This window comes from Zootoca vivipara, chromosome 1 (genome assembly GCF_965207765.1).
Source record: "Zootoca vivipara chromosome 1, rZooViv2.hap1.1, whole genome shotgun sequence".
Taxonomy (NCBI): domain Eukaryota; kingdom Metazoa; phylum Chordata; class Lepidosauria; order Squamata; family Lacertidae; genus Zootoca; species Zootoca vivipara.
The window spans coordinates 107,958,509-107,982,857 of record NC_142582.1 but is presented as its reverse complement, the minus strand read 5'-3'; the positions used below and the strand labels follow the sequence as shown (position 1 = coordinate 107,982,857).

The 24,349-nt window shown below is 41.7% G+C and overlaps 1 protein-coding gene across 5 annotated transcripts in view; it reads right to left on the bottom strand.

The window, feature by feature from the left end:
* NRXN3 (neurexin 3) overlaps positions 1-24,349 on the bottom strand; it is an 862,130-nt gene that overhangs the window by 148,020 nt on the left and 689,761 nt on the right. For all 5 annotated transcript variants that reach the window (XM_088672565.1, XM_088672568.1, XM_088672572.1 and 2 more), the window contains one exon: positions 17,735-17,906. In XM_088672565.1, coding sequence (XP_088528691.1) covers positions 17,735-17,906 — 172 coding nt within the window. The remainder of the gene's footprint in view (positions 1-17,734; positions 17,907-24,349) is intronic.

Here is a 24,349-nt window from a genome sequence, read left to right as displayed (position 1 = left end):
GCTCTATGAAATAGCCACCTCTTTAATAAGCATTTGATTGTTTGTATATCAAGTGTGGAGAACCTTTGGCCCTCCAAGATGTTGTTGAACTACAGCCCCCAGCAGCGCCAGCAAGCATGGCCAATGGCTAGGGATGAAGGGATGCAATGTCTTGAGGACCAAAGGTTCCCCACACCTCAGTTATATTTTTGGAGTCAAAATCTGATTCTTGACAGAGAGAAGAGACATTAATGGAAAGTGTCTATACAATAAAGTACCAATGGAATCTTCACATGTAAGTGGAAAGACTGCGGAGACCAGACTCATTATTCATAAAACATTAATAATAATATACTGATTTATTTTTGCTACTTGTGGCCAAAGTGATTTTAAAACCCTTTCCCCTTTGTACATACCTGCTTGCCTCTTATAATCAACCCCCCAGTAATCCATTCATCATTTGTATCTTAATGCAAAACACATTACGGGGAAATAATAACCGTTGAAAACATCCTACCATCTTTTGCCTGATCCATATTTGGAAGAAAGAAGTCATCAATCTAGGAATGTTGCTATCACCACCAAACTGAATTCACAGGCTTTTCTGCAAGTATTAATATCATCTTATATTGGATAAGTATAATTCAGTAAGTTTAAACTACATCTGGTGAAGGGCTGGAGGGAGGCTTCCATAGATTATAACATTATCACGGAGAAAGTCTTCACTAATTATGAGGAACGGATATGCAAGTGATTCACATACCCCTGCTGCAACTGAAGGAGGAAGTTCTGTGTCTGTCCTATGTATGGTCATAAAATGTTTGCATACCCCATGAATATCAACAGAAGAGTGACAAAGAAATTTCCTCTCCAGATGTCACATTGGAAGCACAAAATGCAGACATACAATGCTATCACACCCCTATATCTAGCGCTTTTTCAGGGGGAACTCACAGGAACTCAGTTCCAGCACCTCTCAGGTGGGCATCATTGCCGTTTTAAGAGAACAAGGGTGGTTGGTGTTCATGGTGAGTTCCGGCAACTATTTTACTAGAAAAATAGAACTGCATATCCCAAGCCATCTGAATGAAGAGGATATCATTACACATATAATTAGCATGACTCTGAACAGGTTCATATAGTTATATAGTTAAGTATATAACTGCTAAGAAGAGTCTACTTACAAGAGGAGTAATGTCAAAGAAAATAAACTTTGAGATGATAGAGTCCCTCTTCTGAAAACCAGAAAATTTATTAATAAATTTGGTGATGTATATCCCACCGGGTCTGACAGCAGAGTAGCAATCACCTTTCCTGTGTGCAGGAGGAGTCATGAGCTCACAGGAATCATCCCTTCTAAAACTGCGCTGACTGCATAAGCAATTACAGTATATGTGCATATTGGCCAGGAAAGTTCTTCCATGCTGCTTCTGACACCAAACATTAAAGGATGAAAATCTTTTGTTTGAGCCACAAAGCAAATATATTTTCTAAAATTCCAGCAAGAAGGTAAATAGAAGATAGACCCAGCAAAGATATGCACATCCCCTTTGCTAACATGGATAAAAGCAGTGTGAGAAGGCAGGGGGACAAAGAAAGGCCTGTTCATTTCACCTGTGAAATCTATGCTGGCCAGGCTCTAAGGCCACATCCATACCATAGGTTTAAAGCACTTGTACCCTACATTAACAGTCATGGCTTCCCTCAAATAATCCTGGGAAGTGAAGTCTGTTAAGGGTGCTGGAAATTCTCCCTGTGAAGGGTCTCCTAACAACTTTCAGCACCCAGGATTCTTTGGTGTGAGCACCACAGACAGTACTCATCTCTGCTGATGGAGGGATACTCTGCCCCATCCTAACCCACTTCAATTGGTCTCACTCTGTTAGCATTTTCCAACTCTTACCACTCATATATTTTTTTCTCATTCAGCATTTCACAAAGATTCTTCTCTTGCCACAGCTAAACGGTATGTTTTCTTTCTTCCCTCCCTGCCCCTTTAAACAAAAACTCAGACGATCTCAATCCAGACTTTAGTTCATGCTGCCCAGTTTCTAAGCCAAAATGGGTTCTCAGACCGCAGAAATAAAAGAACAATTCAGACACTGACAGACGTTGCATCTTGGTCCGAACACTTTTACCGCTGTTAAAAGTGGAGTAGAACGGCTCAAAAGTTCCAGTAAATTGCACTGGGCATTTGCTTCCAGGTGGGAATATGAATACAATCCTGATGTGCTCTCTTCTTCTTGAAGATGCTAATAAGAATGGTTGCACAAAACATGCACACACACCTGTTCTAAATTATCAAGGCAGGCAGTGCAATTTGGCATCCAAGAAAACAAAAGAAATGCTTCACAGTGACGTAAAAGACATGTTTTTAAAGGAGAAATTGTGACTAATATTTATTTCTAAAAGATACTCCAAGTATTTTTTAATACCACCCTTCAATCATATTCCCTAAAGTGGCTTAGAAAAAACCCAATACATTAAAATGTAAATACAAATAAATAAATAAATGCTAAAAGATTATAAAAGCAACAGAAAACAGCCAGAAGGATTAAAATCACATCAAAAAAGCTGAGGAAAAATGAGAAGAAAATAGGTACCAGGCAAACCTAACTACTTTAGGGGTAGTATTCTACAACTGGGGTGCTATTAGTTTTGTGTAAATTGAGACAGGGGATTTTTTTTTTTTTGGCCTGACAGGTCAGATGCTAATCTTCCACCACCTCCACAGGCCAACTCTGACAGGTGGGCAGGACAACCCACCTATCAATCATCTGATGGCATAATGATGTTCCTTGCAGAACCAGCTTGTTGCTAGGTTCTTTGGACAACAGATTTGCAAGCCCTGTGTCAGGTGATGACCACCTGCCTTTTAAAAGGTGATTTGACAATGGATCAATCAATGCCTAAAAGCCTTGATAGCTGAATAATGATCTCCTCCTCTCCCTGCCATGCACCTCAGGCTGAGACCCTACCTGCCTGCAGACTGTCTCGCTAGAGTGGTGCATGCTCTGGTTATCTCCTGCTTGGACTACTGCAATGTGTTCTACGTGGGGCTACCTTTGAAGGTGACCCGGAAACTACAACTAATCCAGAATGCGGCAGCTAGACTGGTGACTGGGAGCGGCCGCCGAGACCACATAACACCGGTCTTGAAAGATCTACATTGGCTCCCAGTACATTTCCGAGCACAAATCAAAGTGTTGGTGCTGACCCTTAAAGCCCTAAATGGCCTCGGTCCAGTATACCTGAAGGAGCGTCTCCACCCCCATCGTTCTGCCCGGACACTGAGGTCCAGTACCGAGGGCCTTCTGGCAGTTCCCTCGTTGCGAGAAGCCAAGTTGCAGGGAACCAGACAGAGGGCCTTCTCAGTGGTGGCACCTGCCCTATGGAAAGCCCTCCCATCAGATGTCAAAGAGAGAAACAGCTACCAGATTTTTAGAAGACATCTGAAGGCAGCCCTGTTTAGGGAGGCTTTTAATGTTTAATAGATTATTTTATTTCATTTTTCTGTTGGAAGCCACCCAGAGTGGCTGGGGAAACCCAGCCAGATGGGCGGGGTATAAATAATAAATTATTATTATTTATTTATTTATTTATTATTATTATTATTATTATTATTATTATTATTAATCCACGTCAGCATAGAAATTTGGGAATATGTCCTACCACTAACCTACGACCCTTCCCCCCATATTGTGGTTGGCTAGTGCACTCATGGCCACAACGGGATGTTGAGGCAGTTAGGAACAGCATAGTGCTCAACCTAATTTTGGCCATCCCCTCACCCCACCCCAGCCATTGGTAGGGAGAAGGGTGAAAGCAGAAAGCCTCCAAAGACAAGAGCCAGGCAAAATTCATTGGAGTTTCAAGTAACTTCTCAGAATACCAGAAGTAGGAAATGTGCCTAAAACTTCCTTATTTCCATATTTTATTGCATTTATATCCCATCTTTTCCTCCATGGAGTTCAAGGTGGTGTACATGGTTGTCTTCCACCTCACTTAATCCCCACAGCAACTTTGTGAGGTAGGTTAGACTGAGACTGGGTGACTGGCCCAAGGTCACGCATTGAGTTTCATGACCATGGAGATCCGAACCCTAGTCTCTCAGGTCCTGATCTGACCACTCTAACCACTACACCATGCTGGACTTCATGAAAGTCACATGAATGCGCCTCCCCAAATGGATGAGCAGGTAATCCCTTGAAAAAGAAGGCACTCAGTTCACTGTCAGGAAATTACAAATGACAGATGAAGGGGCTGTGTAAGAGCAGACCATAAAAACTGCTGTCTTGCCCAGCCCAGTCAAACTCTTATGGCTTCAGCACTTATCCCAGGCTAGTCAGATCTTGAACACTATTACGGCAAAACTTTAAGGGATGGTGATAATGTAAGTCCATTGTGTCCATAATTCTGAAGATGGATGCTGCTGCTTCCACTCCTCAGTGGTTCACTAGTAGAAACAGGGATGTCATAATAAACTTCCCAGCTATCGTAATTCTATACTAACTAGCATGACCTTAAGATCGGAATCAAATATGTCAGATTTCTTTGGATAAAGGGAGGTATATAAATTGAAATAATAATAATAATAATAATAATAATAATAATAATAATAATAATAATAAGTGCATCCTGGAACACTGTACAGTACAGTCAAACCTTGGTTAACACCTACCTCTGTTTACGACCGCTTCGGCGAGCGACCGCCGCGGACCTGGAAGTGTTTACATCCGGGTTCCGCAACGTCGAATGCACAGACACGATCTGCACAGCTCACGCATGTGCAGAAGCACTCTATCGGCACTTCGCGCATGCGCAGAAGCATGCCTTCGGGGAGCGATCGCTTCGGCGAGCGACCGCCTCCGCGGAACGGATTGTGGTCGCAAACCGAGGTACCACTGTACTGTGTTTTCAGGTTTTCCTTGATAATGTTGTTAGGTTTGTTATTCCCTGCAAATAATAATTTATGTTAAAGCTGTTTTTAGTCTGTCCACAGAGTAGTCCATTTGAAAATTAAAGGAAAAGCCCATAAACACCGAGAAGCATCAACTAAGTACAGCTAGCATTGTAAGAAATTGCCTGGCCATCTCGTTTCTTTCCCAACTTTTGCACAGACCTATTAAGGTAACCTACTTGTGCTTCAGTTTCCTCACTGAAAAAGCATCATTAAGGGACTTGAACAGAAGAGCAAACTATTTTCATTATTCAAGTTTGCTTCAGTTCCCAAGTATTTGTCCTTCTTCTCACTGCATTCCTTGTTTGAAAAAGTTAGAGAACTTGCTATTCTGGTTCAGCTTTTCTTTTCTGTCCTCTCATTTCCTCTAGTCCACGATGACCTTGACCTCCTCTTTCCTTCTGATCCTGCCATTTCCTTTAAGCCTTGCCTTCGTCTTTCATTCCTCTCATTGTGATGCTTTTATTGTCAAGAGCTGAACTTCACACCAAGGCTACCTCAACCCACAGGCTTTGGAACAAAAGATAACATGGGCACTAAAAGGCACCCGGAACAAGAGACAGAATTAGCAGGCAAGACTGCAGTGGAGTGAGAAAAGAAAGTCAACTAAAGTTAGTCCTATGATCACCCAAGTGAACTTGTCCCTAAGTTTCTCCTGGCCTCAAGAAACCTTTATGATTACAAAAACCATCCTACTTCTTAACTTCCACTTTTCTGCTGAATCTTTCCTTTAAGTTCCCTGGCACAAAAATGTACACCATTCCAGATTCTGTAGTGTATAACATCTATACTGGTAACTTTATAAGGATGCTTAAGAAATTTTGCTGGCTGTGAACCACAAGTTAGTTAGTGACCAGACTAAAGCCACCAGTAGGCTTCATGGCTGAGTAACTACTTGAATCCCAGTCTCCCCGTTCTATGTCCAAAACCACTACCCACTACCTCACACTACCTTACACTTAATCCTCACATTCCACACTCCAGAATATTTGAGTGCCCTGAGCTTGAGTGGCAGCTCACAGGTCAAAAGGGTGTTCCTGCAGCTTAGACCCAGGTGTCAAAAAGGATGGCAGCCATAATCAGGCCATCAACAAGGTAAGTAGCCAATGGGCTAATGTCGGTACAGCAGGACCTTGGACAGCTCTAAGCTGACAACTTCTTCCAACAAGAGGAAGTTGCCCTATCTACCTCTCAATGGTTCCTTCTCCTTTCTGGGAAGTAAGTCAGAAAGATTCATCTGGGCTGTAGCCAGATGCATTGTGGGTGCATTGTGTGTGTTCAGGAACGGGCACTGGGAGACATAGGACCTTCATGGTGAATGTGCCAGTTCCTCAGGGGAACCCATATCAGTAGTCTTTGGCTTAGTGGAAGGGCCCATGTCTGGTGGGTCTTCTGCTTGTTACGCTGGCCCTCCTCCTGATCTAGTCTGAACAAGCCAGGTACCAACATCAACAAGTTTCATAGTGCTTATGAAGCAGGAAAGGGATTAACTGAAAGAGTATTCGTATAATATACCTGTTTTCTTTTGAGCAACTCAAAATCCAGCTAAACCATTAGAACTTAAAACAACAACCTGAAATTGACATAGAGGGAAAGCAGCCAATCAGATCAGGAACTGTAAAAATAAGTGCTGTTTAATTACAATTTAATCAAAGGTGTTTTGTTGCTTATTAAAATTAAGCCAGTTTATTGCCAAGGACAGGTGGAGAAGAGGAAGTTAAAACAACCCATCTGCCTTTGTAATGGAATATTTTTTTAAAAAGTCATGGAGACATTACTGAAACTTTGTTTAAAAAACAGGATAGGTAAATCAGGTCCTCATTTGTTAGTGTCCACTATGGGCTGGTGTCTCTGACTGGCCCCATAGCTATGAAATGGGATATGTACAGAGTAGAGTAAGGTGGTATTTTTATTCTTAGAATTATAATTCCATTTTGGCTACAATGGAGTAAACAGGGACTGTCTGCAAAAAATAATAATGGTGTTATTCATTGGAAGGTGCCAAAAGTTGCATAAAACATATGGGAGATAACAGCTCTCTTTAGGCATGAAAAAACTCATAGTGTATAGGATTCCTGATTTTGGAGGAGCTTGTAAGGGCTGCCTCTCCCCTTATGATCTGACCTGCGATCATGGAGGCCCTTCTTTGTGTGCCACAAAAGGAGAGCAGCAAGATGAGAGCAGCAAGATGAGAATGGGCCTTTTTTGGGGTGGTTCCCCATTGGTGGAATGCTCTCACCAGGGATGTTCACTTGACACCCTCATTACATATATTTAGGCACAAGGTGAAAATGTTTCTCTATAACCAGGCCTTTGGCTGATTTAACCTTCAATGGCCTTTTAAATGTGTTTGTGGGAGGGGGTGTTACAGGTTTTACTGTGCATTTTGTGTTCCCATTTTTTATTTCTATGCTGTGAAGCACCTTCTGACCTTCGGATGATAGGCACTATACAAATTTAATAAATAATAATAAATAAATAATAATAATAAGTAGCACATACAGGAAAATCTACTTACAAACCCCTTTCAGACCTTGCTGGTCAACATAGCAAGGCCAGAGTGAGGCCTCCTCAGGGCCAGCTCAGACATTAAGCAAGATGAAGCAGCCAACTTGGGCGGTGAAAGCCAAAGAGCTGACACCCCTATGAGCGCTCTGCCATCACTGGAGAAAAGGTGCCAGTTTTCATCAAGATCTCACCGGAAACCTCCATGGTTATCGCCACAGGTAAGGGAGGCTTTGGTGTTGTGGCATGGTGCATTCCTGTTCCGTGTCAGGCGGAGAAACAGGATGTGCTGCCCCTTCACCTCCTCCATGCTTAGATTATTGTGGGCAAAGTATGCACGCTCAAGAAGAAGTTGGTCCATGGCCCTCAGTTCTTGGCTGCTCAGTTCAGAGCTCAGTTCTTTCCCAAATCCTGCAGCGAGATCATTAACCTAGGACAGAGCGCTCTCCAACAACTGACCCTCTTCCTTTTAAACAAAAACATATTGTTTCATCCAAATGGCTTTGTGTTTTCTGCAGCCTTTCTTTGAGCAAAGGAAATGCTGACGTGTGTCTAAGCTCCTTCTGTCGCCACTGCATGTCATCTGGGCTGGGCTGGGATTGCAGCTGGCACTGTTCTTTCTGCAGGCAGTGGGTCTGGAAAGCACAAAGTTATTGCTCAAGCTGCCAAGCCCTCTGGCCAGCTGTTTATTTGTGTGTGTGTGTGTGTGTGTGTGTGTGTGTGTGTGTGTCTTCAGAATATTTGTTATTATTCCATTTGACCAGAAAACTGAAACAGAAGTAACCTGACAGAAAAATGTAGCAATATTAGTACCCGGAGGTTCTCTGAGCTGAACTGTCACACACAATTTTCCCATTGCGCAATGATCCACATAGGCTGCTTCTCCATCTCTGCCATAACACCCCCTCATCACATAAGGTTTGCAGTCAACAGCATGAAAACGTCATAAGATGATCTGCAGGTGAACCAGTAATAATTAATCTCACATTGCTAAAGTAAGAAGAAATGTATCTGTGGAAAAAGGATGAATGACATCACCGGTTCCCACAATGCCTATAATGGCCATGTGGGTCAACAATTCATGTCATCCTTTCCCCTTAAAAGAAGGGGGGCGGGATAGTTCACAATGACAATGCACAGAACTGCATCACATGCTATGTGTATCAGTCATGTTTTCCCACCACATGAACAGATTTCCCCCTTCCTTTCTCTTGTTCATTCATTCTCATTCTCTCTCCCCCACCCCAACCCTCTTTTCCTCCACTGTGGCAACCTACACAAATGTGATTGTTGAACTCCTGAGCAAAAGGGAAAAAAAGAAGGAGCAAAAGGGAAAAAAAGAATTATTTATTCAAATTATGCCTGGAAAACCAAAGATTCAAGAACACATATAAAATGGGATTTATTTTTAAAGTGAGATAGAATTATTGGCATATGCCATATAAGTGGATTACAGGATGGTTCCAAAATACTCTTCAAGTATCTCCCTGGGTTTTGTTTGTTTGTTTTTGTTCTGGATGAGCTGCTCTTGTTTCTGAAGTGAAACCAAAGCATCAGAAATACTCTTATTGTTCTGTTTCTTTCTGTTTCCAAATTTTGAATAGTACACTTTTTGCAGTTGCTGCAGCTAGTTTTAGAGCCCATGTGCTGGAGTAGTGATGAGTACTGTATTTTTAAAATTCTGCTTTTTAAATAGATTAGGTTGAATCCAACAAAGTCATTGCATGAATGGAACATGCACCAGTGGGTTGGTGGGAACCCCAAACCAGATTCTGGTATGGGGACATGGGGTAAGGAAGGCCTGCTTTGTGAGCAGAAGGTGTTCTCTGGTTGTAGCAAGCTGTACCTGCTCCTGTACCTGCTCCCTGATCCTTTGTTCTTGAGTGGAGATGGCAGTGCCCATTGCATGCACAGCACGAGTTATACCAATGAGCTACAGTCCCTGGCTTTGGTGTTGTTGTTTCTATATTTATATTTCTTACATCATGGATCCCAAGGTGCCACAGATGTGGTTCTCAGGTGGCGTGATCCATTCAGGCACTGCCAAGACACAAACCTACTAAGATTCGCAAAGGTGGTGTTCTCATGCACCTATGCCCTGTGTACATGCATACAAACTACATTTGCAGAAGTTTCTCAGTGGGAAGAGGTGACTGTATGTACATGTGCTACCCAATCATGTTTGTGTTTCAATTTAGCTTTCATAAATCTGATGCACACATTATAACCCCGGAGTGACAAGCTACAATCAGCTCTTGATTTCAACTTGTCATGCTTTAATCGTTCCTCTTGGCAGATCTTTCAACATATGCTACAGCACCATCTTCTAAAACAGGCATTTCCCCCAATGCTGTTTTATTAACTCCGTCTTTTAATTTATTTTGAGCTTATTATAAGATGCAGTCAATGCGTCTGAAGAGAGGCTGTCAGTCTCCGATCCACATGGCTGGGAAGCATTTGAGGGCTCATTTAAGTCCCACAAAATGTGTAAGAGATGAAAAATTAATCAGTGAAAACACCAGTTATGAAAAAGCACCATTAGGGATCTTCCCCCAAAACCTTCCTTAAAATGGGGCAACCCTCGTAGAACCCTAGTGATGGATTGAAAGGTAACAGGAGTATCTGTGGCATGCCATGCTCAAAATCAAGCTATTTTGCATTTCATATTCCTTAATAAATACCATTCTATCATGCCACCCATGACAAATGCAGATTAGAATCTCCACGGATTTAAAAACAACAACACACAAGTGAAAATAGCCCTCCTTCCCTTGTTTCTTATGATTAGGGTTATGCACATCACCCTTTTCAGATTGAAGGATGACTCATAAATATTTCGAAATGTAGCAAATAAATGTAATAAGATTTTCAAAGTCGCAAACAAGCTTTACACTAAAAGCAACCATAAAAACGCAAAGCCAATTGAAATAAACAACCAAGCCACTAATAAAAGCAAAGGTACGTGCATCAGCACCATAACCCTAAAATCATGCTCAAAAGCCGAGAGGGTGTGTATGTGTGTGATATTGCACCAGAAACAGGTCTTTGATAATAGATGCAGGGTGGACTTAAATCCTTTACTCTTGACAACTGACACTTCTCCAGTTTTCACAAACCTCGTCAGTGTCACATCTGAAGCAATAACCTGAATGGTGAAGTCCATGGATCAGTCTACATTCTGCCATCATTTCCTCCAATGACTAGCCACAATTCTATACATAAACATCTCTCTTCCCCAGCTCTCTTATTTGGTCCCAAAGGTCTCTCTGCTATATCTCATCTTTAGGATCTACAACAGCCTAGGCATTATCAGATGAAATAGCCCCATCATAATCTCACACTTCTGTGTTTTGGCTAATTCCTTTACAAATAACCTTGAATCGTCTGCATGTCCTCTCCTCATATCTTAGGAGAGAATCTCACTTTCCCCTTCAACCCCTCCCCCACAAATATTATCTTTTGCTGTCTTCTGGGTGGTTATGTTTAATCTCAGGATTAAGCAGAAGCCCGTAGTTTGCCTTGAACAGCTTATCAGCTTCCAAGAGACATTTACAAGGAGAGAAAGGCTCTGGTTTTGATAGCAGTAATTGTATTTAGCTTGTAAGATACAAGGCTATTTATCTCATGTCTGGGAAATCACAGAGGAGGGAAGAATGGAGAATGCTGGCTGATAAAAAAAAAACGAAACAAAAAAACCCCACACTACATAGAATCAAAAAATAAAAAAGGAAGTCAAGAAGAAAAGAAACAACTTCCCCACGGCACCCCCAGGTGGGAAGGTGCTCTAAGAAATGGACTAACCATTGTATAAAATATGACTCTTTTGGGAAAAGAGATAAAAGAGGAAGGCGTGAGGTGAACAAGAGCTGGACGAGAAGGGAGACATCTTCAAGGAAATTAGAATTCAATGCAGTTCAGACTCCATGAATCTTTGCTGCCTGGTTGTAGAAGCATTTGACCCCATTTTTTGAGCTGCAAAGAACAGACCCTCCCTTCACAATGCTGAGGCCTGCTCCCACTTGCTCCTCGGCACCTGATCTACAATTGCTAGCTGGAGAGGGAAATGTTTATGTTATTTACTTTTGCATTTATATCCCACCTGTCTTTCATAAAATTCCACAAATGGGGCAGTGTTCCATCTAGGAACCAACCATACCTATATCTGGTCACCGGATGGGACATTGTCTCGGAACTTCAACCCCAGACTGGCAATGACCCTGGGAGGTTTCTCTTTTTCTCTACAACATACAGTTTGGTTCGTTCACCTGAATCCTTTCAAATATTTGCTCTGTAAATGACTTTATGCCAAGGATGGAGAAGCTATGGCTCTCCAGATGTTGGACTCCAACCTTCTAGCTCCAGTCAACATGGCTAATGATCAGGGATGATGGGGGTTGTAACTCAACAACATCTGGAAGACCACAGTTTTACACACGATTGCTTTCCTGCAGGCAGAAGTTCAGTGAAAGAGCACAAATATTACATGCAAAGGGGCAGGTTCAGTCCCTGGCATCTTCAGTCAGGGCTGGGAGTGATCCATGCCAGCAATCTGGAGGAAGTATAGACAATGAGGAACTAAATGGGCAATGCTTTGAGTCAGTATGACAGCTTTCTGTGTTCCTATGTTCACCATGGCATGAATGCCATAATCCAGTGACTGGGAAGCTTATCAGGAGTTCATCAGTCACATCAGTAATGAAGACAAATGGCACAAAATACATTTTATATACCATAGCAAAATATTCCCATAATGTGCAGCTCCAGAGGTGGGTTAGGTGTGTCTTGGTCCAGCAATTAGAGATGACTCAAGCATTACATCATAGGCAGTAAATGCTTTTTAAAAACCACATATGAAGCCACATTTAAGCGTTATTTTAACAGATTTTCCTCAACAATTCTACATTTGTTTTTCTTGCAAAACATACCTTTTCAGGTGTATTTTTAATGTATTATTATTATTATTATTATTATTATTAGCCCAGAGCGGCACCACGATATTTTGAGAGAAGTGCAAAATTCAAAGGGCTATTAAGTTCTGAAGGATTGCTGTGTTCCCATGGGAATTCACAAGCAGTGGGGGGGGGCACCCACCATAGGTGGGGGGGCAACCGCGATGGCACCCCACTGGGATCACGCTGCCGGGAGCGGTGCACTCCCCCTGCACTCCTTTTCCTCCACCAGTGTTCACAAGGATCCAATTAGTCAGACATCCCTAGCCCATATACAGGTTTAGGACCTTACATCAGGTCTGATGACTTGTCAATCTAGCCCAGTACTGTTCTTCAACTGGCAACAGTTCTCAAGTCTTTGGCAGAGGACTTCCCCATGACCTGGTACATCTTGTTAACTGAAGATGCCAGTGATAGAACCTGAAGCTTTCTGCCTGCTGATCTGCAACTGTGCTATGGTCCCTTTCTTACCACCTTGCATGGAAAACTGGGCCAATTAACAAATTAATAACAGCATCACTTTCTTTTCTAGCATGGCTATTGGTTGTGATGGAGCCAGATGAGGCAGGATGACTCCCTACAGAGTAAGGTTTTTTGGGGGGTGACTTTTTAAATTAAATACAAGCTTTGAAAACAAGTGTTTGTTTAAAAGGCAAACAACTTCTCTGAAGCATAACACTAATTATTACAGGTGGTTTGGTTTCCACTAGAGCTCTGTCCAACACCTCCCTCACCTCTGTTGCTCTGAAGGATGCTCAGGCATCACATGGATGAATAAACATACAGAATACAAAGTTTGTTTTAATGTACATTCCATTTCTGGCAAAGCCGCAGATATATTTTGTAAACAAACAGAGAAAGAAAGGGTTGAGGAAGCCTCCTGTCTCAAAAGTAATTGAAACATAGGTACCTATCTTATGTCCATGTCAAGGCAAGAGATTTATTTTTAACACTTCTAAACCATCTTGGATTCTTTCCTTACTTCAGGATTCAGGGGTGGGTTGTTGTTGTTTTAGTCCTTTTTTATAGTGAAGTCCAAAACATGACAGTCTTTGCTGTATGCAATAAAAGCATGCCAGAAAGAGGCATTAATGACTTGTATTAGCACCCATCAGGAATGTAGTTCGTAGATGAGACAACATTCTCCAAATCACAAAGCATTCTTGGAGAAAGCACTCAGTACTAGGAAACCTACAAGTTATTCCACTTTATTCTCAGACCACGTGGGTGTTGCATGAATTCTCACACAGGAGGGCAATATGAGAACAGGGGAGAGACAGGCATACAGTCATCTGCTTCAATTGCATTGCTATTTTTGATCCATGCATTTCCCCATTACTGTTACTAATGTCCGTTGGGAACACATATATAAAATAATCATTAGAATCATAGAATCTTAGAGTTGGGTCATCTAGTCCAACCCCGTGCAATGCAGGAATCTCAGCTAAAGCATCCATGATTGTTCCTCTGGGACAATGGACACACACAGCCAACGACTGTTCTGCAGTCGCAAGTTATGCTCCACAGGCATATCTTGCAGAAGCTAATAGGCCTGGGTCAGGTATTAGTTCGCTCCGTATGACACCCCTGAAGAAGACAGTTGCCAGAACACCTGGGGGAGTTTATTTGTACCAACAACTTTTTCCAGCAAAGCTTGGAACTCAAAACACAGACCCTCTCTGTCTCATTTTTGCTTTTCAGACCAATTTTCTTGCTGCTGCTCCCTCCCATTTTTTTTTTTTTTAAAATCTGTCCCTTTACTGTTGTTACTCCCCCATCTCTGGGTCTTCTTCTGTCTTGAAATAAGTGGCTGAGCCCCATTATTCTCTTCTACTCACTCAGAGGTTCCTCATTTAAGCATTTTCACAGGACCAGAAAGCTCACTCAGTGGCATTGGGATAAAATAGATGCCTGTAGTTTAAGCTGTGTGACATCTTAGGCAGCGGAGGCATGTTACACAGATCCATGTTACACAGATCCATTCTCGCAATGGCTATTGTATGGACGAAGCCATTAATCACACTGAAAATGCTTAATAGGGATAAAACCAGCATTGAAGATTCAGGTACAGGGTTCTACCAAGACTCATCAGCTGTTTTAAGGGTCATTGTAGAGATTGTCTCTACATGGTAAATTCTAATTCTGCTTGTGACTCTCTTTAATGTTCCGCCTAACCCCTTCACTTTTGAAACATTTGTAATCACTTTGTGTTTGAAGCATCTTTGTAGAATAGCTGTTAGCCAAACTCTACTGAAAATAAATTACTTTGGGGTTATTCATGAACATTTCCTGAAATGTCTAGAGGCTCTTTAATTACCTGGCTATATTCACAAAACCCAGAAACCGAAACAGCAGACTGTAGTGTTCCAGTTTGAATTATCCAAATTTTTTGATTATCCACATTCACCATACACTACTATGTTTAAAATAGCTCTATGTAACTAGCACTCCTGCTTGTTTGAACTTCTAATTATCCATATATTTCAGGTGTTCCCACTCTTACCAAGCCATTTAAATTACATGAGGTTGTGTTGTGTATCCCTGTATACAAAGAAATGGAATGTAAATAAGTCCTTTGCAGCATCAAATTTCAGCATAGAAAAATTATTAGCTCCAAGGAGTGAGCAGGATGCTTTGGTCTGTAATTGGATAGGTGAGCCACAGTTGTGGAGCTTGTTTGTTTGTTTGTTTTAGAAGTCCATAGGAGTATTAGAGGGATCTATTTGAAACCCACTTCAGAAGAGGAAAAGTGCAATAACATAAATCTAATATCTATTTAAGTTCCCTGGTTTTCCATATCAAATGGTGGAAACCTTGTTGACTAGTATCATATGCAGTGGTTTAGCTGACAATGAACTTCATAGCTACCATACTTTCCACAAATTATAAAATTTCAGTTTGCAAAAAATGCAAAATAATAATAATCAGTTTGCACAAAATGATTGCTGAGGTATCCATTGTCAATTGGACTCTTTAGAATACGAATGAAGAGCTTGTAGCCCAACAACTTATCTAGTTTAAATTGGACTCACTGTCATTTTGTGATGGCTATCTTCCCTTGGAGAGCTGGAAGGTCAGCCTACAGCTGAGAACGGTGGCAATCCTCTCAGCCTCCTGCCCTCCGAAGCAGAAGTAGAAACAGAATTACTTCTTCAAAACATTTTTCTCCTGAGTGCCATAATTTGGTACCATCTAATTTATGAACAGCTTCTACAGTACAAAAAATTATAGGATGCATCCTGAACTTTCCGCTCTCCTTCTCTGTTTGGGCTGCAAGCTGCATATCAATAGAGTAACCAAATAAAGCTCCAGTTACTTAATTGGTGGGGGGCAATTTTAAATTGGTATACTGTGACTAAAGGACATATATCTATACTTTTTTAGGCTAACAGGGAATGAAAAGGGAACATTGACATTTTCCTTTGATAACCAGTGGTATCTTTTTTATTATATAATTGCTTTCCTTCAACTGAGGTGATATGCAGATTTATTTAAATTTGATTGGAATGTGTGTGTGTGTGTGTGATCTTGGCCAAATAGATACCCTTTGACAGTCAACTTAAGGGAGAATCATCTCCTCTGAAGGCTCTGCAGCCTCGATCTGTGAACATCACTGCTACCCACAGTGTACTTTAGGATTATTTGAGCCAAGATGCATTTACAAAGGTATATTTTATGAGAAAATTTATTCAACATGCAAATTTTCATGCTGATATTTCAAATTTATTTCAAATTTGAAAATCAATGCAGAAAAGGGTAGGAGCAGACTTAGAGATGAAACTGTGTGAAATTGATTCGTACCTGGCAAAGCTGCTGCTGACTGTAGCATGACTAATAAGAGAACTCTTAGGTCAACGGTAGATTAAGTCAAATGGTGAGAGGAAAATGGGGTGTTTCTATGAGTTTAGAATTGGCTGGGAATAACACACTGGATTCTTAGCACAAACTATTAGGGCAAAGTTTTCTGCTTCCTGTTTTGATTTTCAGTGAGTGTGTATCTCATCTCTGTGAAACATATTGTAGTCTGCCCTTGCAAATTCAGAGGGAAGCTCCCAATACAACACAAACCATAGATAAATATCCCTTTATATTCACTGTTACTTTGGCCTGCAAGCATGACGACACATTGTGGAGGGAGAAAACGCAGTTATTACTTGAAAGAGAGGTTCTATTAATTGTTCCTGAATTAAGTTGTGATTACTAAAATAATTTCCTTAGGGGTGCCAATTCATTAAAGTTTATTTTTTAAAAGTAATAATAGTCAATTAACTGTGCTATTTCAATCAAACAACAAACTAATTGAAAAACAAAATTGATAAACAGGAAACTCAGTATACCCACAATAAACAGAAGATGCCCTCGACTGGCAATCTCTGTATCTTCTTTCTTTGCCCAACTAGCAGTATTTCCTGCTTATCCCACTGCACCATCTTGGTTTAGCAGTGCATTTACTATCCAACAGATTTATTCAGCAGCAGAAGTGGAAGAGTAGTGCAGCAAAGCGAGGGAAGTTTAAGGGGAAGGAGCAATCCGGAAGTCCTGGACAACTTACAGTAATAGGAAACCACAGCTAAATGTCTCCATAATTTCATGAATCAGATAGTGTTGCTTTTCAGTCCTATGAGTGTTTAATGAGAAGGCGACTAAAATAATAGTAATTAAAAAATCATTTTAAAATTTTGTGCTACTGAAATTCCAAGCACCAATTTCTGGTGGTGACGCTGTAACAGGAAACTTTTCCAAGAAGGAAGAAAAGCAACAACAAGCAGTACCAATGTTTATGATCAAGAGTGCTCACAATATATTAAATTTATTGTAGCTCCTCCTTCCCAGAGGTCATATGCTACATCCCATTTTCATTGATTCAGAAAAGCCACAAGTAGCAATTATATCTTTTTCAAAACTATTTGGGCAGCAGTCTACAACTTACATGGCAAATGTTCTTCCCAACTTCCTACAGGAATATTCCAGAGTATACAGATTATGAGTAGAGCCAATGCTTTTTTTTCTGGGGGTACGCAGGGGTATGCATACCCCTAAACATTGTGTGAATCTAAGTTTGGCCTCATTGAAGGGCAGTATTTCAATATGAGTAGGAAAATGGGAGTACCCCTAAGGATTTTTTTTTAGAAAAAAGCACTACTTTTGTTACTTTGTCTCTGCAGAATCAGATTATATTCAGAGGTCCCAACATTTGACATGTGTGTGTTTATATATCCTCCGGGTGGAGCTGTTAATATTTGTACGCTGTACACCAATATACTGTGCGGCTCCTGTTTTAAGGCCCAAGGTTAATACCTTAAGAGAGAATGAGAGAAAGATTTCTCAGTTAGACATTTACCTGAAGGGTAGTGTTCATTCACTGGCCAACCATCTACCTGAAGAGTAGCATTGCCACCATTTCGGGTAAAGCGTACAACGTGATATTTGCCATCATTCACTGGGGTGCTTTCTTCTTTGATCGAGATATCTACTGTTCCGATGTTGAAAACTACACCGATCTTGCCTTGTTCCTATGAAGAAAAGAACAGAGAATAATAATAATAATAATAATAATAATAATAATAATAACAACAACAACAACCTTTTGAATTCAGATCCCACTTGAAAATCTGCTCTCTGTGACATAGAAAGCTGGTCTACTAAATAATGGACCCATTATATGTATTTAGGGAAGAGCTTCATTAACTGGGCATCGCTAGTTCATACACAACACATTTGAAAAAGGACAGCTTCTCCAGTTGAGAAAAATTGCCATGATCCAAACTAGGATCCTGGTGTTGAACTAGAAGTTAATCCCTTTATGTTTCTAAAAAGAGAGGTGGAAGCTTTACGTATCTCACAGAGAAATTGGGCCTTTAGTGTCATTGCCCTAGTCCTGTGGAACACCCTGTCAATTGAGATTCAGCAGGCGCCTTTTGTGGAAATATTTAAATGCCTGCTGAAAAACGATTCTGTTCTGCCAGACCTATGCAGGCAGTTAAGATTGCATCATCCAGAATGGTCTATTGATGTTCGCTTTTGTTTTTGTTTTATTTTCATTTTTGACTTGTTTTTAACTTTTCATGATTTTATTGTTTGGTTTTTATACTGTGATATATTTTTTATGATACAGCAGTATATACATATTTTTATAAACAAACTAACTAATAAAATTTAACTGACGGAACATCCAAGAATACTACTTTTATTGCTGTAACTGGTATTGCTTCCTTTCTGTACAGAAAGGAAAATTGTAGCAATACGTCAGCAATACTACTAACATGTATTGTAAAGAAAATCAAATAATACAATCATAATAACACACCTAAACCATTTCCATACACACACAGCAGGTGTGTTGACACATAAAACTAATATCAGACCACAGTTTCCAATTATAAAAGTGTGTACTTCCACTTCATCTTCAAAAGTAGGAAGTTTAAATCTCCCATTTGCCATTTGGAACAAACTGCTGTTTCCTGGTATGCCCAAATTCAGGAAATTCTAATTTCTTCAAACCACAGATAGTTATAAATCTATATCTTAACTTTGTTTTGAACAAACCACAGTTTCCTATATTTGGTCCTAATGGTAAACTGTTGATTGTTCCAAACCACAAACAGCAGCTTTAAACTTCCCTCCCTCCCATACAAAGGATGTAAGAAGAGGGGGCGCTTATAAGCCTGAGATTTGCTACAGTATGTTCTCAGATCAAGGGATCATGCTCTCCCATTACATCTGAATGAGATCATAGAAAGAAGCTGCCATTAAGCAGCGGAAAGATAAAAACAGGTCTGAAATGTGCTCTAGCCCATATCGCCACATGACATGTAATTAAACAATTAAATCAAATGCTAGAGCGGTGATAGGCAACTGGGTGCCTTCCAGATATTGTTGGACTACAACTCTCCCTGAACATTGGCCACACTGGCTGGTACTGATGGGAGGTGAAGGCTAACAGCATCTGAGTGTGCCATCTTGGCTACACCAGCAGTAGATAAATCCAGCAAATCTCCAGAGACTCAATAAACTGGTTTGGTCGACTGCTTCAGAAAGTAAAAATGAGGAGTCAGTGAATGAAAATACAAGGTGCATTTGACGTAGTGTGTCACAACTTGGGCAGACTTGAGATAAGCCATGGTGGAGTTGGAGCTGCATCAAATTAACTTAGAACCAAGTCATTTGCATAATTGCAGTTGTTTTAACTTGAGATGGAAAACAAATATCGCTGGAATATAAGATTTTACATGGAAATGAACATCTGCTTCACAATCTCAAACAAGCTGGGTTTGGTCCCAGCCCACAGTTCCTTCTGCCATCCACAAGTCTCCAAGCATCAAAGAGAATAATAGCAAACTGAACTGCAATGTTGCAACAGCCAACTTGGAGAGCCAGAATGACTTACATGAGTGCCAAGAAAAGGAAACCTGAACATGTAAGGACAGAAAAGATAGGGTTGCTAGTTTCCTATGAGTTTCCTATGAGTGAATCCAACTGCCCCTGCTGATGCCCAATTGGCACATTGTTGAAGTTACACTGTGTTGTAGAGACTTACAGCAGAAGCCTTGGACTAGGCCAGAAAGGATAAGGTAAAGTGTGCTTATTATTCACTGACTCATATAAGGACCCTTAGCTTAGTCGCAGGGCACATGCTGTATATGCAGAAAGTCTCAGATTCTGTGTCTAACTTCTCCAGTTGAAAGGTTCCAGGACCAGGTGCTAAGACTGTGCCTGAGATCCTGAAGAATGGACCACTGACATGACAAGGCAGCTAGATTCATATCAGCGAAAGGCTGGCTCAATGCATGGTGGCCACATCTAACATGAGCAGCCAGAATAGGCTGTGCCCCACTATCCCAATAATAGGTTTCCACCTGTAGGTGGAAGTAACTTCAAAATTGTAGATCAACGATCACAGAAGCTCGTGATTATATCTCTGTAGAGCAGAGGTTTTCAACCTTTTGAGTCCACAGCTCACTTGACCAACTACATTCTTTCTGAGGCACCCCTGTGGTGCTCAGGAGCCCAGTTATGTCACCCCTTGCCTGCAAAGCTGGCAACCTCTCACCCTTTCCCCAACATCTTCCCATGAAGAGTGTTCCCCCAGTCTCCTCTCCTTGGGAGTCCTCTGGGCAGCTGCTGCTGCTGCTGCTGTCCATGGTCTCTGAGCTGCCCCCCTGCCCAAAGAGGCACCATTCGCCTGCGGAGTTTATAGCCAGGGCTGCTGCAATAAACAGCTGTGCAAGCCTTGGAGAGGTAGAGACACGTGAGAGGACATCAGAGGAGGGAGGGAAGGAAAGAGGGATAGAGGCTAAAGTTGCCTGCGGCACTCCTGACCACCATTCAAGGCACCCCAGGGTGTCATGGCACCCTGGTTGAAAACCACCGCTGTAGAGAATGACGAGAGAGAGATGAACAAGCAATCATTACAGGTGAATTCTGTGCTATACACTTGGTGATATCTTAAGACACCAAATGCAATTGTACCAACTTTCCCCTCCCTCCCTCCCTTCTTGCCTGCTTCCAATAGCTTGTACGTATATGTTATTACAACCATAGGAGCTAACACCTAGGGGCTAAGAAGTCTTCAGCCCCTCCCCCCAATAAAATAGTTGGAACCCCCCCCCCCCAGTTGATGGGCATTGCAATTCAAATAGTGTCCATACACCATGTCATGTGATAGATTATGCAGGACAGGACTTGCTTGAGCCCCCGCAATATTTTATTCAAGTTGTCACCCCTGTTACAAACATAACAAACCATATTTTTCTGACCCCTAATGATTACTGAAGATTATTATCCTGTTTTGCTTGGGGTGTGTGTGTGTAAGCAACCAACAGAGCAAATATACCACCAGGAGTGAACTCCCAGCAAATATTATTGCTTGTAAATAGGGTAAAATGGTAGACCCAGCACCCGGATTCCATTCAGATCCTAGAACAGCTGCGAAACCCTTTGCTTCAAGTCTCTTAAAACATTTCCAAAAGCAGAAGCTGAGTGAACAGCTTGGTTGTCTGCATCCCAGACATGAAGAAAATCTCAGTTGTCATTTATTGGCCAATCATATTCTTCTGAGGAAACTTCTGCATGCTGTATTTATTCTCCATCAGCATAACTGCACTGCAAGTTTGTAAACTTTGGCGGGGGAAGGCATGCACAAATACACTGATGGTTACACCACGAGAGGATAAAAACAGCTGTTTTGAAACAGCTGGCTAAAGCTCCGTTTGTGAGATATGTCTTCTTACTATTTCCCATTTTCAAGAAAGAAGGTGGCGGGAGTCATGTCTTTCAACAACCCAGAAGCCATGCTCTCGCTGGGATACAGTGGTGAGAGCTTCATAAACAAATTGAACTGGCATTGTTTATAATGTTAATCAATGGCATGTGTGATCTCTTAACATGAATTACAGGTACTGTACAGCAATTCATGCAAGGGCTGGGGAGGTGGGGGACAGGGGATCCCCCCACTGCATCATGCCTCCTCTGATGACCAGGACAAAGACAGGGGAGAAAAAGAAGGTGGGGAAGTGCTTTCCTTTCTGCTCCCTCCTTTTTTTGCACTAGGGTTGCCATATTCCAAGAGGTAAAAATCCAGACGCAAAAAGCGCCCGAGCCAGAACTAGAGCCTGAACCAGAGCCACCCATGCACAAAATCCAGGACATTTGCTTGAAAATGTAAAATTCCCCCGGATGGGCATGTAGGACCTTCAAAAGAGGACATTTCTGGACGTATGGCAACCCAAGGCTGCACCAGCTCCAGCCCTCCAGTAATAAATAACTTTAAAACATTATTGATGAAAATAAAGGTTCTCCTCCTTCATTAATTAAGGGTGTTTCCAGACAATGGACAGTGTTCTCGAAGCTACCAACATGAGTTTGACCAAACTGCGGGAGGCAGTGGAAGACAGGAGTGCCCTGCGTGCTCTGGTCCATGGGGTCACGAAGAGTCGGACACGACTAAATGACTAAACAACAACAACAACCAAACAATCTGATTACATTGAGCATTCATCTTGATTTGTTTGTGGGGACATTAGACAGAGTCACACAAAACCGGTGCACTGTTGATCTGTGGAACTCCCTGCTGCCAGAAACCAAAAAGGCATTCAATCCTCTTATTGAGTCACTTGGATACCCAATATCTCAACGACAACCAATAGGGCCACCTCTGCAGTTCTTAATACCCAAAGGGTCTGTAGCGAAGGAGGCAGTCTTTCAGCTTTTTGAGGCCTGAGTCATTTAGGGCTTTCAACACAATGTGAGCACCTTGAATTGGGCCAGAAAACTAACCGGCAACCAATACAGCCATTCCAATAAGACAAAGACTTGGAAGCTCCTAAAGAATGGGAAACTTGCTCAGCTGAAGAAAATATCACCTATCTCAAAATGTCTTTGGGGAGACTGTAAGTAACACCCATTTATTCATGACAATTAAAGATGACAGCAGATGAACTGGCTGTTGCCTAAAACACAGCCAGGCCTAAACTTGCAGACAGTGTGGAAGGTACCACATAAAGCTTTTAACAGTTAACCATCTCAATCAAGTTGGTTATCCCAGTTGCTGGATGTCTGTGAAATCATAGACTAATAGAGTTGGAAGGGACTTCCAAGAGTCATCTAGTCCAACCCCCTGCAAAGCAGGAATCTCAACTACAGCATCCAGACAAATGGCCATCCAACCTCTGCTTAAAGACCTTCAAGGAAGGAGTGTCCACCACCTCCCAAAGGAGTCTGTTTCACCGGTGAACAGCTCAGAAAATTCCTCCTGATGTTTAGTCGGAATCTCATTTCTTATAATTTGAAGCCATTGGTTCATGTCATAACCTCCAGAACAGGAGGAAACAAGCTTGCTTCATCTTCCATGTGACAGCCCTTGAAGATGGCTGAAGATGGCTACCATATCTCCTTTCAGTCTCCTCTTTTCCAGGCTAAGCATACCTAGCTCTTTCAACCACTCCTCATAGGTCTTGGTCTCCAGACCCTTGATCATCTTGGTTGCCCTCCTCTGCCCTCTGGTATGTGATGGCAGTGGATCTGCAGAATGCACCCTAAGCAGAGCTGTCTGTCTTGGCAAATAGTCTCTGTGTGAGTGAGAATTACACTCAGCTCTGGGAGAAATCCTATAAGGATGGACCATCTAGTGCCAGAAGAGATGGGTAAACAGGCCTATCATATTGTCAGAGGTCAATTAGCTGCAATACTGTAGCATAAAGAGGGTGAAGGGGCAAGTGGCTTTTGACAGCATTAATCAATTGGAATTTGCTTTTGGAAGCTGCATGTTGGGCTGAAACTATTTCCAGCCCTCTTTCCTAAAGCAATTCATTTAGTTATGGAACTGGTGGCATAATTATATAATGCATACTGCAAAGTAATATATAGCGGGGAAAAGATGTGTAATAGCTTCTCAGTGTGGTTCATCAGGACCACAGCTGGGATGCTGCTTTCACTGCTGGACATTTCATTACCAGGCAGATATCGACAAACCAGGGGGGTTCCGAGAAAAATCAAGAAAAATGGCCAGGCGGTTGCAGAGAATGATTTAAGGAGGAAAATACAGCTATACGAAACTATCATGGCATATAAGCAACTCATTTCAGCACACCAAACAGATCAATTGTCAATCCTCTCCCCGCTCCTGCCTCCCCCTCTCTCACACACTCCAGGAAATTATTTGTGGTGTACCTCCTTCCTATGGAATATGCATTGAAAGAATATTTATTTACCCAGCCCTTTGAATGTTGGGAGTTCTGGAACAAGTATGAGAGGAATTTGATATGATTTTAATATGGGCATGTGTGTGGTTATATAGTCACTCAGTGTCCCTACCAGAGGAGAGGGGCACACAAAAATGATGTGCTAGTAAATATAAATAAATAGTACAAAAAATGATCTCTGAGGTCCACCTTGAGAATCAGTGTAAGTCAGGCATCCCCAAACTGCGGCCCTCCATATGCTTTGGCCTACAACTCCC